Source organism: Rhinopithecus bieti, unplaced genomic scaffold (assembly GCF_001698545.2).
Source record: "Rhinopithecus bieti isolate Rb0 unplaced genomic scaffold, ASM169854v2 scaffold_14876, whole genome shotgun sequence".
Taxonomy (NCBI): Eukaryota; Metazoa; Chordata; class Mammalia; order Primates; family Cercopithecidae; genus Rhinopithecus; species Rhinopithecus bieti.
In genome coordinates this window covers 224,034-237,610 of record NW_016807955.1, presented here as the reverse complement: position 1 = coordinate 237,610, position 13,577 = coordinate 224,034, and the positions used below count along the sequence as shown (strand labels likewise).

The 13,577-nt window shown below is 40.5% G+C and overlaps 2 protein-coding genes across 2 annotated transcripts in view; one reads left to right on the top strand and one right to left on the bottom strand.

Moving 5' to 3' along the window:
• FKBP3 (FKBP prolyl isomerase 3) overlaps positions 1-12,937 on the top strand; it is a 19,507-nt gene extending 6,570 nt beyond the window's left edge. Inside the window, 5 exon segments of the mRNA XM_017884192.1 lie at positions 6,667-6,722; positions 6,724-6,800; positions 7,334-7,401; positions 10,115-10,212; positions 11,992-12,937. Coding sequence (XP_017739681.1) covers positions 6,667-6,722; positions 6,724-6,800; positions 7,334-7,401; positions 10,115-10,212; positions 11,992-12,046 — 354 coding nt within the window. The 3' untranslated portion in view covers positions 12,047-12,937.
• Positions 12,642-13,577, bottom strand: part of PRPF39 (pre-mRNA processing factor 39) — a 34,438-nt gene continuing 33,502 nt past the window's right edge. Inside the window, exon 14 of the mRNA XM_017884177.1 lies at positions 12,642-13,397. Within this exon, the coding sequence (XP_017739666.1) occupies positions 13,341-13,397 (57 nt within the window). The 3' untranslated portion in view covers positions 12,642-13,340. The remainder of the gene's footprint in view (positions 13,398-13,577) is intronic.

Here is a 13,577-nt window from a genome sequence, read left to right as displayed (position 1 = left end):
CAGGAGGGTCTCGATCTCCTGACCTCATGATCCACCCATCTCGGCCTCCCAAAGTGCTGGGATTACAGGCGTGAGCCACCGCGCCCGGCCTATTTTTGTCTTTAAGACAAAGTCTCGCTCTGTCGCCCAGGCTGGAGTGCAGAGGTGCCATCTTGGTTCACAGCAACCTCCACCTCCTGGGTTCAAGTGATTCTCCTGCCTCAGCCTCCCCAGTAGCTGGGACTCCAGGCAGGCACCACCACACCCAACTGATTTTTGTATTGTTAATAGAGATGAGGTTTCTGCATGTTGGCTGGGCTGGTCTTGAACTCCTGACCTCAGGTTATCCGCCCACCTCGGCCTTCCAAAGTGTTGGGATTACAGGCATGAGCCACTGTGCCTGGCCTCCCTTCTCATTATATGCTCCTGTGTTCTATATTGCCAAAATGTGAATGTCTAGCCATTGCCATTCCCTTCTTCTGAGCTTAAAATTTATCTGAATCTTTTCGTTCCTTTTTCTTTCTCATGTCTCTTTCAAGACTAATGCTCTCAAACATCTTCCTTTTATTTTAAATGTTCATTCCTTTTCCATTTTCAAGCATTCGAAGCAAGGCCTCATACCTGGAATGTTAAAAACATTGTTCATTTCTTGCCTCCCTTCTCTTTCTTTATCCAGTCAGCAACAAAATGGGTATTCTAATAATATTTCTAAAACAATACTTTTCCAAACCACACCCTGCTGAAGAATATATTCAGTAATTGAGTGCTGTCTAGAATTGTCCGGTTCAGTATGGTAGTTACTAACCATATGTGGCTACAGCGTGCTTTAGCTACTTTGAACTGAAATGTGCTTTAAGAGTAAAATATGTACTCAGTTTCAAAGGTGTGATTTAGACGTTTCTTTTTTAAAAAAAAGATTGTAAAATATCTCAGTATTTTTTATATTGATTACTTATTGAAATGATGGTATTTGGGATGTTTTAGTTTAAATAAGACAGTTTTTCATTTAAAAAATTTGTATTTTATTTATTTAAGACAGGGTCGGTTGGGAGGCTGGGCGTGGTGGCTCGCGCCTGTAATCCCAGCACTTTGGGAGGCCGAGGCAGGCAGATCACCTGAGGTTGGGAGTTCGAGACCAGCCTGGACAACATGGTTAAACCCTGTCTCTACTAAAAATACAAAAAAATTAGCCAGGTGCGGTGGCATGCACCTGTAAATCCCAGCTACTCGGGAAGCTGAGGTGGGAGAATTGCCTGAACCCGGGAGGCAGAGGTTGCGATGAGCCGAGATCGCGCCATTGTACTCCAGCCTGGGCAACAAGAGTGAAACTGTCTCAAAAAAAAAAAAAAAAGACAGGGTCAGTCAGGTACAGTGGCTCGTGCCTGTAATCCCAGCACTTTGGGAGGCTGAGGGGGACAGATCACTTGAGGTTAGGAGTTTGAGACCAACATGGTGAAACCCCATCTCTACTAAAAATACAAAAATTAGCTGGGCATGGTGGCGTGCACCTGTAATTCCAGCTACTTGGGAGACTGAGGCAGGAGAATAACTTAAACCCAGAAGGCGGAGGTTGCAGTGAGCTGAGATCACGCCACGGCACCCCAGCCTGGGCAATAGAGCGAGATTCAGTCTCAAAAAAAAAAAGACAGGGTCATGCTGTGTTGCCCAGGCTGGACTCGAACTCTTGGGCTCCAGCAATCCTCCTGCCTCAGAATAACTGGGACTACAGGCATACTACTACCTGGCATACTATACTTCATCTTTTTACATTTTTAAGTGCAGCTACTAGCAACTTAAAATTACATTTGTGACTCCCATTGTTATTGGTCACCACTGGTCTTCAGTTATCCAAATTTCTTATTCTTGGCATTCAAAGCCTTCCAAAATGTGGCCACTGCTAAGCTCCATATTCCATGTTTCAATAGACGTATTCTTTTTTTTTTTTGAGACAGAGTCTGTCTGTCGCCTAGGCTGGAATGCAGTGGTGTGATCTCGGCTCACTGCAACCTCCACCTCCCAGGTTCAAGCAATTCTCCTGCCTTAGCCTCCTGAGTAGCTGGGATTACAAGCGCGTGCTACCACGCCTGGTTAATTTTTGTATTTTTCGTAGAGACAGGGTTTCACCATGTTGGTCAGGCTATTCTCGAACTCCTAACCTCGTGATCCACCCACCTTGGCCTCCCAAAGTGCTGGTATTACAGGTGTGAGCCACCACGCCCGGCCTGTATAGACATATTCTTGGCCAGGTGCAGCGGCTCACATCTGTTATCCCAGCACTTTGGGAGGCTGAGGAAGGTGGATCACTTGAGCCCAGGAGCTCAAGACCAGCCTGGGCAACATGGCGAAACCTGTCTCTACCAAAAAAGTAGCCAGGCATGGTGGCGTGTGCCTATAGTCCCAACTACTCAGGAGGCTGAGCAGGGAGGATCCTTTGAGCTTGGGAGCCAGAGATTGCAGTGAGACAAGATTGTACCACTGCACTACAGCCTAGGCAGCAGAGTAAGACCTTGTCTCAAAAAAAAAAAAAATTTTTTTTCTTTGACCACAAATGTCTGCTCATTGTCTACTAAATCATGCCCTTTCCTACCTCCATATTTTATTTCTTCCTTACAGTGTTCTTTTACTTCCCTATTTGTCAGTTCTGTGCTCCCTTTAAGACCCAGCTCCTGGGCTCATTGCTTCCTCTGGATTTTTACCATGTGAGACGTTGCTGTATACATGCATAACTGCATACATTCCAAAGCACATTGTATCTGTATTATTTATTTCTACCTTTATTTTAAAGACTGTTGTCTAATAGCTCTTACGGAACTTTAAATCAGTCATTGTCAATATATTTATTGTCTATTATATATTAAATAGCGTTGAGGAAAATTTTCAAGGTATGAATGAGTATTGTACAGGAGAGAAAATATAAGTTGCAACAGAAACTCACATTTAGCAATTAGAAGTCAGTATAAAAGTACTGCAATGAAAAATTTGATAACTTCATCTTAGATAACAGCTTCATGTGTAGTCATTACCAACTTCTGGTGATTCTACCTCCAAAATATATCCCAAATCCATTCGTGTTTTGTCATCCTCACTGTTAGCACCCTGGTCTAAACCTAAACTACTATAATAGTTTTTTTTCCTAACAAGTCTCTCCACTTCTACTTTTGCTTCCCAAGTTGTTCTTTATATTTCAGTCACAGTGATTAATATCACTGGGCGCTGTGGCTCACGCCTATAATCCCAACACTTTGGAAGGCTGAGGCAGGCAGATCACCTGAGGTCAGGAGTTCGAGACCAGCCTGGCCAGCATGGTGAAACCCCGTCTGTACTAAAAATACAAAAATTAGCCAAGTGTGGTGGCTCAAGGCTGTAGTCCCAGCTGCTCGGGAGGCTGAGGCAGGAGAATTGCTTGAACTTGGGAGACAGAGGTTACAGTGAGCCGAGATCACGCCACTGCATTCCAGCCTGGGCAACAGAGTGAGACTCGGTCTCAGAAATAAATAAATAAATAAATAAATATCTGATTCTGTAACCTCTCTATTTAAAACTCTTAATTGGCTAATGTCCTAAAGATAAAAACCCAGATTCTAGCACGTCCTACATATTTTTCTAGCCTTATTTCATGCCATTCTCCCTTTCATTGCTCCCTTACAGACAGTAATATTTTTATACTTTTGAAATATTATTAAGCAGGCACAGTGGCTCCCGCCTGTAATCCAGCATTTTGGGAGGCTGAGGCAGGTGGATTGCTTGAGCCTTTAAGTGAGCCGTGATTGCCCCAATGTAAAATATCTCAGTATTTTGCAGTGGAATGATCACTCCAGCCTCAGCAACACTGAAACTCTGTCTCTTAAAAAAGGAAAAAATATATTTATAGAAATATTTCCTTTTTTTTTTTTCTTTTGACAGAGTTTTACTCTTGTCGCCCAGGCTGAAATTCAGTGGCACAATTTTGGCTCACTGCATCCTCTGCCTCCTGGATTCAAGCGATTCTCCTGCTTCAGCCCCCTAAGTAGCTGGGATTACAGGCGCCTGCCACCATGCCCAGTGAATTTTGTATTTTAGTAGAAATGGGGTTTCACCATGTTGGCCAGACTGGTCTTGAACTCTTGACCTCAGGTGATCAACCCTCATGGGCCTCCCAAAGTGCTGGGTTTACAGGTGTGAGTCACTGCATCCGGCCGCACCTGCTCTACTGAGAAGGTCATGGAAGAGACAAGAGTTCAAAGGCTGATAGAATTCTGGAGCTTTAGGGAGGGATAGATTAAGATCCTGCATGGTTTAGGCCTTTGGACACAAAACTATAAGCAGTAATTGTTAACATCACTCTAGCAGTTGAGTAGAGGACTGACTGAAGGTGTCAGTGATAAACACAATTGGACATTAAAGTGGTGAAAACAGATTTTATTCAGCCTACTGACAGTAGGGGAAAGAGCTGAACTCCTGTCTGATTTGTGGAGAGGTAACTGGGCCTTTTAAAAGAATGAGGGGGCCGGGCCCGGTGGCTCACCTTGTAATCCCAGCACTGGGAGGCCGAGACGGGCGGATCACAAGGTCAGGAGATCGAGACCATCCTGGCTAACACAGTGAAACCCCATCTCTACTAAAAATACAAATAAAAATTAGCCTGGCGCCTGTAGTGCCAGCTACTTTGGGAAGCTAAGGCAGGAGAATGGCGTGAACCCGAGAGGTGGAGCTTGCAGTGAGCCGAGATGGCGCCACTGCACTCCAGCCTAGAAGACAGAGCAAGACTCCGTCTCAAAAAAAAAAAAAGAATGAGGGAGTAGGGAGGGATTTAAGCAGAGTTAGGGAAGTGAAAATTACAAAAGTAGGAAGTGGGGGTTGGTCCATAAGAAACCTATCTGTTTGCCAACTGGTGCTTATCAAAGTTAGGCTCCCATAGAGACTTAGAGACAGGGTCATATCTTCATCTTCAGGCGTTGACTGGAACAAACAGTAAATTTTTTTGGCAGCCTTAAATTTTCTTAGGCAGGCACTTTAAGGAGAGATCAGGTCCTCCTAGGAATAAGGCATTGAGCTATTTGAAACTTGTGTTTGTTCAGATCTTTATAGTGCAAGAGGGCTCAGAGGATCCTAGCTAGGGTTTGGTCAGGGAGAGAATCTTTTGTCCAAGAGGTAGACTATTTGCAAGGAGATCAGACTTTTTTTTTTTTAAGATGGAGTCTTGCTCTGTGGCCCAGTGGTGCCATCTTGGGTCACTGCAACCTCCACCTCCTGGGTTCAAGTGATTCTCCTGTCTCTGCCTCCTGAGTAGCGGGATTACAGGCACACGCCACCACACCCACCTAATTTTTTAATAGAGATGGGATTTTACCATGTTGGCCAGGCTGATCTCAAACTCCTGACCTCGAGTGATCCACCCACCTTGGCCTCCCAAAGTGCTGAGATTACAGGTGTGAGCCACTGCACCCAGCACAGATATTTTTACTTACAAGTTTTGGAAAAGGATAAAATCTTCAGCTAGGGAAATGAAAGTGAATAAAAATTTGCATACCTTGACCAATTAGAAATAGATCAGGAATAGGCCAGGCGTGGTGGCTCACACTTGTAATCCCAACACTTTGGGAGGCCAAGGCGGGTGGATCATGAGGTCTGGAGTTTGAGAACATCCTGGCCAACATGGTGAAACCGTGTCTCTACTAAAAATACAAAAAATGAGTGAGGCATGGTGGCAGGCGCCTGTAGTCCCAGGTACTCGGGAAGCTGAGGCAGGAGAATCACTTGAACCCAGGAGGCAGAGGTTGTTGCAGTGAGCCGAGATCACGCCATTGCACTCCAGCCTGGCGAAAGTGAGACTTCATCTCAAAAAAAAAAAAAAGGAAATAGGCCAGGAATAAAGAAAACACTTTATCTTGCTTTTCAAACCAGGAACTAATAGATTTGAAATATTTGATATCCACCCACACCTTTGTTATTTATTTTATGAAATTTAGAAACCAAATACAGATTTGGATAATGCAGATCCCTCTGAATTTGGTCTGAATTTAGAAACCAAATAGATATCAGGTAAGGAGGATACTTTTAAATTTGGTACACCTCTTTTTTTTAATTAATTCCCTAAGATTCTTGACAGTTCCTGTCTGCTTTCCTCTCATATATGAATTACTATAGATTAGATTAATCTGTAACCTTTTTTTAGAAGACCCTGATAATCCTACTTTGTTCTAGGAAATATGCCTGTTATTTCTTTAGGTAATGTCATCCATTGTGTGAATTTATTTTCCAAATCAGGGTCAGAGGCAATATCACTGTATTCATTCTAATTGGATATAATAAAAACACCTAGTAATATCAATTATTGCTGCTAAAACAGTTCAAATCTTTGTGGGAGGAAGTCACCATCCCTTATTTTAATGCCTTATGATTTCATAGGAATTAAATAGTAATTTTTTTTAACTTCAGGAAATAACTGAAATCATGTTGTGGTTTGGTGAGTAATTAACAGAATCTTATTAGAATTTAGGCTTCCAAAGAAGCTGGAAGTTATTTGAAATTATAGATATGTAAGTTACTAATAGTCACATCACAGCCCTGAAATTAGATAGAGTGTTTTGTTTGTTTGTTTATTACCAAATCCATCAAATAGACTTTGGTCATTATTGGCTATTGTTTGTCATTCTTTTAAAGGACACAAATTAATAACTCTGTGTGTGTGTTGTTTTTTGTTTTTAGGGTCCACCAAAATATACTAAATCTGTTCTGAAAAGGGAGATAAAACCAACTTTCCCAAAAGGGAGATGTTGTTCATTGCTGGTATACAGGAACACTACAAGATGGGACTGTTTTTGATACTAATATTCAAACAAGTAAGTCTAAATGTAATCTTATGATTTTGGCTTAAAGAGATTCGAAATACTTGGGTGCCAGACAGATGAGTAGTTAGCAGTACCTTTTTCCTGACTGTCACCTACTTTTATCCAGACATACTTCCCCCCAAGATCTACTTGGAAGAGGTCTTCAGTTCACTGATTATTGGCTGGCTAAAGACCTCTTGTTCATTGGAAAGCAAAAGATAAGGAATCTCAGTCTAAACCTGGTTAATGTCCGAAAGTAAGGCATTAGTATTTGAATAGAAAAGGCAGGATAGTAAGCTGTTTTGTGATGTAAGTATAGGTCCTGCCCTTCTACCCTTTGTTAAGAATGTAATTATTTTTACAGCCAGAATTTTATTGATGGATGATCTGACTTTGTAAATTTTTCTTTCTTTTAAAATACATAGTATTGTAATTCTGAAATCAAACCACTATATTTTTGCATTGGAATTTAATAATTTCTGATGGAAATTTCTTAATAATAAATTAAAGTATATCATTAATTATAAGGAAAATCTGTTTTACAGGTGCAAAGAAGAAGAAAAATGCCAAGCCTTTAAGTTTTAAGGTCGGAGTAGGCAAAGTTATCAGAGGAGTAAGTAAAGAATGCCAGTGAATCAGTAGATATTCTGGCACATGCTGCTTCTGGTATGGTGCCTTAAATAATTAGGTTTGGGGATATAACACAAAGGAAGCAGACTTTGGAGTCTGACAAATTGGATATACTCATTGCTAGCTGATCTTGCACAAGTTGTCTGGGTCTCAGTTTCACTATCTATAAAATGAGGACAGTACTGCCTGCCTCAAGGTTGTTAGAAGATTAAATTAGCATAACTTGGAAGTACCTAATACAACAGGGGCTTCAGTCCCTTCCATGTGTACCCATTTTATTATTTTTCTTCATAAAGTAAGTCTTTGTCAGAACATTTGGCCCTCTAAATTTGTCTTTAAGCTTCCTGTAAAACGTCTTACAGGACGTTTGTACCATTTACATATAATTTGCAAAGGTAAAATATCTGTTCCACTGAAGTACTCATAGAAGCAGAGTTTGTTTCTGTAGCCTTTTCACCTCATACAACATAGGCTGCAATACCAGAAAATCATTCAAACATAAGCATGCTTTAACCTACACTTATATATGAGAGAGAACAGAAAGAAACTTTGAGAAAAGGGGAAGTTAGGCTTGACCCATACTGACCATTACAGTGTACAAAAGAAGATAAAAGAGCAGGATGGACTGTCACCTTCTATGAATCATGCTGGGGCCTGCCCATTGTGCCCATTGTTTGTTTTAAATTGTTATTGTCAGAACATCAGACACCAATAACTGAAATGCCTATTTAAATGCAGTTATAGGAACTAAGATATGGTTCAGACAATCATATACAGAACATAAAATATCTTGAAACTAACGGTTTAGTTGAGCATAACTTATAATTGTTACCTGCCCCGGCCCGGCATGGTGGCTAAGGCCTGTAATCACAGCAATTTGGGAGGCCGAAGTGGGTGGATCATGAGGTCAGGAGATCGAGACCATCCTGGCTAACACTGTGAAACCCTGTCTCTGCTAAAAATACAAAAAATTATCTGGGCATGGTAGCACTCGCCTGTAGTCCCAGCTACTTGGGAGGCTGAGGCAGGAGAATTGCTTGAACCCGGGAGGTGGAGATTGTAGTGAGCCAAGATCACGCCACTGCACTCCAGCCTGGGCAACAGAGCGAGACTCCACCTCAAAAACAAAACAAAAAAAAATTGTTACTTGCCCATACCAAGTTGATAGCAAGTATATATCAAATTGGGCCATTTTTCTATTTCTGTAACTTATTTGCATACTGGTAAATTTCTTCTAGTCTGCCATACTTTTTTTTTTTTTTTTTTCCCGAGATGGAGTTTCGCTCGTGTTGCCCAGGCTGGAGTACAATGGTGCAATCTCAACTCACTGCAACCTCTTGTCTCATGAGTTCAAGCAATTCTCCTGCCTCAGCCTCCGGAATAACTGGGATTACAGGCATGCACCTCTCACCTAATTTTGTATTCCTGGTAGAGACGGGATTTCATCATGTTGGTCAGGCTGGTCTTGATTCCTGACCTCAAGTGATCCGCCCTCTTCAGCCTCCCAAAGTGCTGGGATTACAGGCATGAGCCACCATGTCTGGCTAGTCTACCATATTCTTACTTTCCAAATGTGACCACCATAACTTTGTCCCTTGAGCTTTATATGATTGTTGTATTTCAATAGAGCATATAATATTAGGAATATTATCCCTGTGGTGATGTGGACTTAACTGTTTGTGGCAACTAGCTTTAAGATCCAAATTTGGAAAATACGGAGAGGCCAACCCAGAAGCCTTTTATTGTTTCTTTGAAAAGTTAGTTTTACCTTTTGCACTTTTGCAAAAGTGCCGTAACATTTTACAAATTGTATTTCCAAAATTAGCTGGGCATTCCTGTAATCCCAGCTACTAGGGAGGCTGAGGCAGGAGAATCGCTTAAACCCAGGAGGCAGAGGCTATGGTGAGCCAAGATCACGCCATTGCACTCCAGCCTGGGCAACAAGAGCGAAACTCCGTCTCAAAAGAAAAATATTGTATTTTATGTACAAACATGACTCCACTATTACAATTTGGTAATCTTAAAACAGTTTTACAGTGAGTACTTGCCATTATATTCCAATAAAAATAAACTCAAGTTTGTCCTGTGATATAAAAGCGTTGCAGGTTGTTTTTATGATGGTGCTAATAACAAACTGGTTTTCATAACGTATGGCATGTTACAGTTTACAAAAAGTTTTTGTGTGTGTTTGTTTGAGATGGAGTCTCCCTCTGTTGCCCAGAGCGGAGTGCAGTCGCGCAATCCTGGCTCACTGCAACCCCCGCCTCCTGGGTTCAAGTGATTCTCCTCCCTCAGCCTCCCGAGTAGCTGGGATTACAGGCACCCGCCACTGCACCCAGCTAATTTTATTTGTAGCAGACATGGGATTTCACTATGTTAGCCAGGCTGGTCTCGAACTCCTGACCTCAAGTGATCTGCCCACCTCGGCCACCCAAAGTGCCGGGATTACAGGCGTGAGCCCCAAAAGGTTCTTTTCACATTAAAAAAGCCCTGCTTAAAATACCCTTATTTTTTTCTATTGAAGAAATGGAAGACAAAGATTTAGGGACTCACTGAAGTACATTACCTTAGAATATAGTGAAATCTATAGTAATAGATTCTGTGTTTAACATACAATCTTGTCTTTACTGTCCTGGTATTACATGTGCTTTTTGCAGAATACCATTATTTTGTTTTTATTTTGTTCTTGCCTTCAGTGGGATGAAGCCCTCTTGACTATGAGTAAAGGAGAAAAGGCTCGACTGGAGATTGAACCAGAATGGGCTTATGGAAAGAAAGGACAGCCTGATGCCAAGTATCCTTTTTTCCCTTTGTAATTAAAGTTTAAAAAAAAAAAAAAACCTGTAGATTGCCTGAAGATGTGAAAGATGCTGTCTAGACAAACTTCTGGATCAAGAATCCTGTCCAGACTAGTCTTCCTGATCTTTAGATGCTTGTGTGTCAGCACCTCCAATAGACAATAGTATTTTCTATTGGTATAAAGTTCAAACCTCAGCTAGAATTTTTGTTTCTCTTATTCAAATTCTTAACTTTCAAGACCTTAACTGTGAAGTTTAAGCTTAAGCAGCAATTCTTAATGTTTTTAAGTTTAAGAAAAGTTACCATGCCCAGTACAAACTGTAGCAAACTAGGATGCAAATATGGCTCATGGTAATTTTATGGTACAGTATAATTTCAGGCAATTAAATTCAAAGCTTAGAAATGGAATAGATGTGGGAGATTACCAGTTGTGAACTGAAGGAGACCACAGAATCAACAGTGTTAGCGTAAGCATTTATTATTACTACTAATGACAATACTCACTGAAAGTCCACTTTATGAACATTTAAAAAAGAATAAGGAATGACTCCAGACCATTAAGACCAGACCAATCCAGTAGGTAAGAGGGAAGGCAGTTTATGGCTTTTGTTGGTTCCATTCCTCTTGGACCCGTAAGATTAAGTTTGAAAAAACAATTCCTTTGGAAGGCAGCTTTCTGTAGTCTTAGCAGATAAACATATTTGGGAATATAATAGCTCTCAGCTTTTCAAAATCAAATGGCCAGGCTGGGCGCCATGGCTAATCCCTGTAATCCCAGCACTTTGGGAAGCCAAGGAAGGCAGATCACCTGAAGTCAGGAGTTCAAGACCATCCTGGCCAACATGGTGAAACCTCGCCTCTACTAAAAATACACAAATTAGCCAGGCGTGGTGGTGCAGGCCTGTAATCCCAGCTACCCTGGAGGCTGAGGCAGGAGAATCGCTTGAACCTGGGAAGCAGACATTGCAGTGAGCCGTGATCATGCCACTGTACTCCAGCCTGGGCAAAAGAGTAAGGCTCTGTCTCGCGGAGGGGGGCGGGGAGGAAATCAAATGGTCAGCTGCAGCTACCTCTCCCATGTAAAGAAGCATCTCAAGACCAGTCTGATGGACATGTAAATTATGTAACTGTTAAGTTAGCTTTTTTTTTTTTTTTTTTTTGAGACAGAGTCTCACTCTGTCACCCAGGCTGAAGTGCAGCATCGTGATCTCAGCTTGCTGCAACCTCTGCCTCCCAGGCTCAAGCAATTCTCCTGCCTCACCCTCCCGAGTAGCTGGAACTACAGGTGTGTACCACCACACCTGGCTAATTTTTGTATTTTTAGTAGAGACAGGGTTTCACTATAGTGGCCAGGCTGGTCACGAACTCAACCTCAGGTGATCCACCGCCTCAGCCTCCTAAAGTGCTGGGATTACAGGTGTGAGCTACCATACCTGGCCTTGAACTTAGCATCTTAAAATGCACAGTAAATATTACGTACTACCTCATAAAAAGTTTAATACAGTGTGTATATATGTGTGTGTGTGTGTGTGTGTATATATATACATACATATGTATTTTCCCAGATAGAATGACATTACCTTTTTTTTGGAGTACTTAATAGTCTTCATTAAGTGGTGGCTAATTTAGGAGTACTTGTAAAGCATCCAGGTAAGGAGGATCCTAGTCCAAGCTCAATTTATCTAGTAAGCCTATCTAGTCAGCCTATCCCATACTAAGGTTATGGGGTAGGGGAGAGGCACTTTTATCAAATGTACCTTGACTTCTTCAACAGAATTCCACCAAATGCAAAACTCATTTTTGAAGTGGAATTAGTGGATATTGACTGAAATAGTTCAGCTCTAAGGGTATTAGCAACAATGATAAAACTTGGCCTTGAAGAAACTTAAATAACTAGTTAGAACTTGTTACTATTGTAAAGGAAGAGTCAACTGGAAAATTCAAGGAGTTAATAAAATTTGTTTACTTGATCCCAGCTTTTGAGAGATGTAATCCCTTATGAATCCCTGAAGTCTAAAATACTTTCCCACAGCTGTGTAAAATACTGGTCAAGGAGAACTTTTTCCTTTTACCTCATGTTATAAACTAAGTGGCTCAATAAAAATTTATCCACTGTCTTGATCTGACTGTGATTTGTTTGGTGTTAATATATTATTGTTCTGATTAGGTAACTGGAACTGAGGACCTCATCAAACCAGGGAGTAGCAACTCCCAGTAAAATTATCTGGACAGATTGCCTGTATAATGAGAAGGCAAAAGCATAGGGATTGAGGGGAAACAAAATGCTAAAAGGGAAGAAATCTTGGCATGAAGATCAATACCTGAATTTAGGAAAAGTGCACTTCAAAACCAATGAGCCACTAATAAAGGTGAACATAAAGTTAGTATTATTAATTGATGCCCCCAGAATAAATTCATAAACGATTACTGGATGAGTCTTCCATTTTATTACAAAAATGAAGATGATCAGTTTGATCAAAATGAAAGCTTGTTCACAAGTTTTACATGAATATTCTAAATACAAAGTCTCCTGAAACAACATACTTTTGATATGATTTTCATTTTTAAAGGGATGCAAACATTCCATTTTCTCATTTATAATCTCTCTATTCCAAGGCATAGTATTTTAATAATATATCCTTTCTGCCGTTAGATCACAATTCACAAGTATAACTGAAACAGACAAAACCTTGATAGCAAAGGTTGAAGTCCTTTTTTTTAAAAAAAAAAAAAAAAAGTAAATCCTTAATAACCAGCCCTTATGTGTTGTCAGAATTTTGTACAACACTGACATGATTTGCAGTCAGGTTTTTCTTCCTACCCCTTAAGGCTACAAAATTCTGTTGCAAATGCATTGCAAAAGAATTCTAGACCACTTAATGCAAAATCAAAAAATAGTTCTTCAATAAAAAGTAAATTTTATAAATGGTAGGAAACAGTATCAGTATCTGTGGTAAGCTACTAATTGACATTTTTCCCCTATTACTAAACAAATCATGTTACACAGAAACAAGGAAGACAGGTTTTCAAATACAACAAGCTTATACTGTTTACATCCCTCATTAAAAAAAATAATAATTTCAAACTTTTCACACACTCCATTTGAAATTTACACTTTTCCCATCAGGTTGGAGGGGGAGGATAATATTGTCCGTAATTCCAAGGATTCTGATAATTGTACTGAAAGGAAAAATTAAGTGTTAGTATATTAGAACTATGGCAGAGTTCCATATGTAAAAGTATAATTAAAGCAGGTATGTTTAAGAAAACAAGCAAGTGTTCACTGCTAAAAATTCTAGTACTTAACCACCAAAGAATGTATTACACAATTGGAACAAAAACATTTTTTTAAAAAAGTAT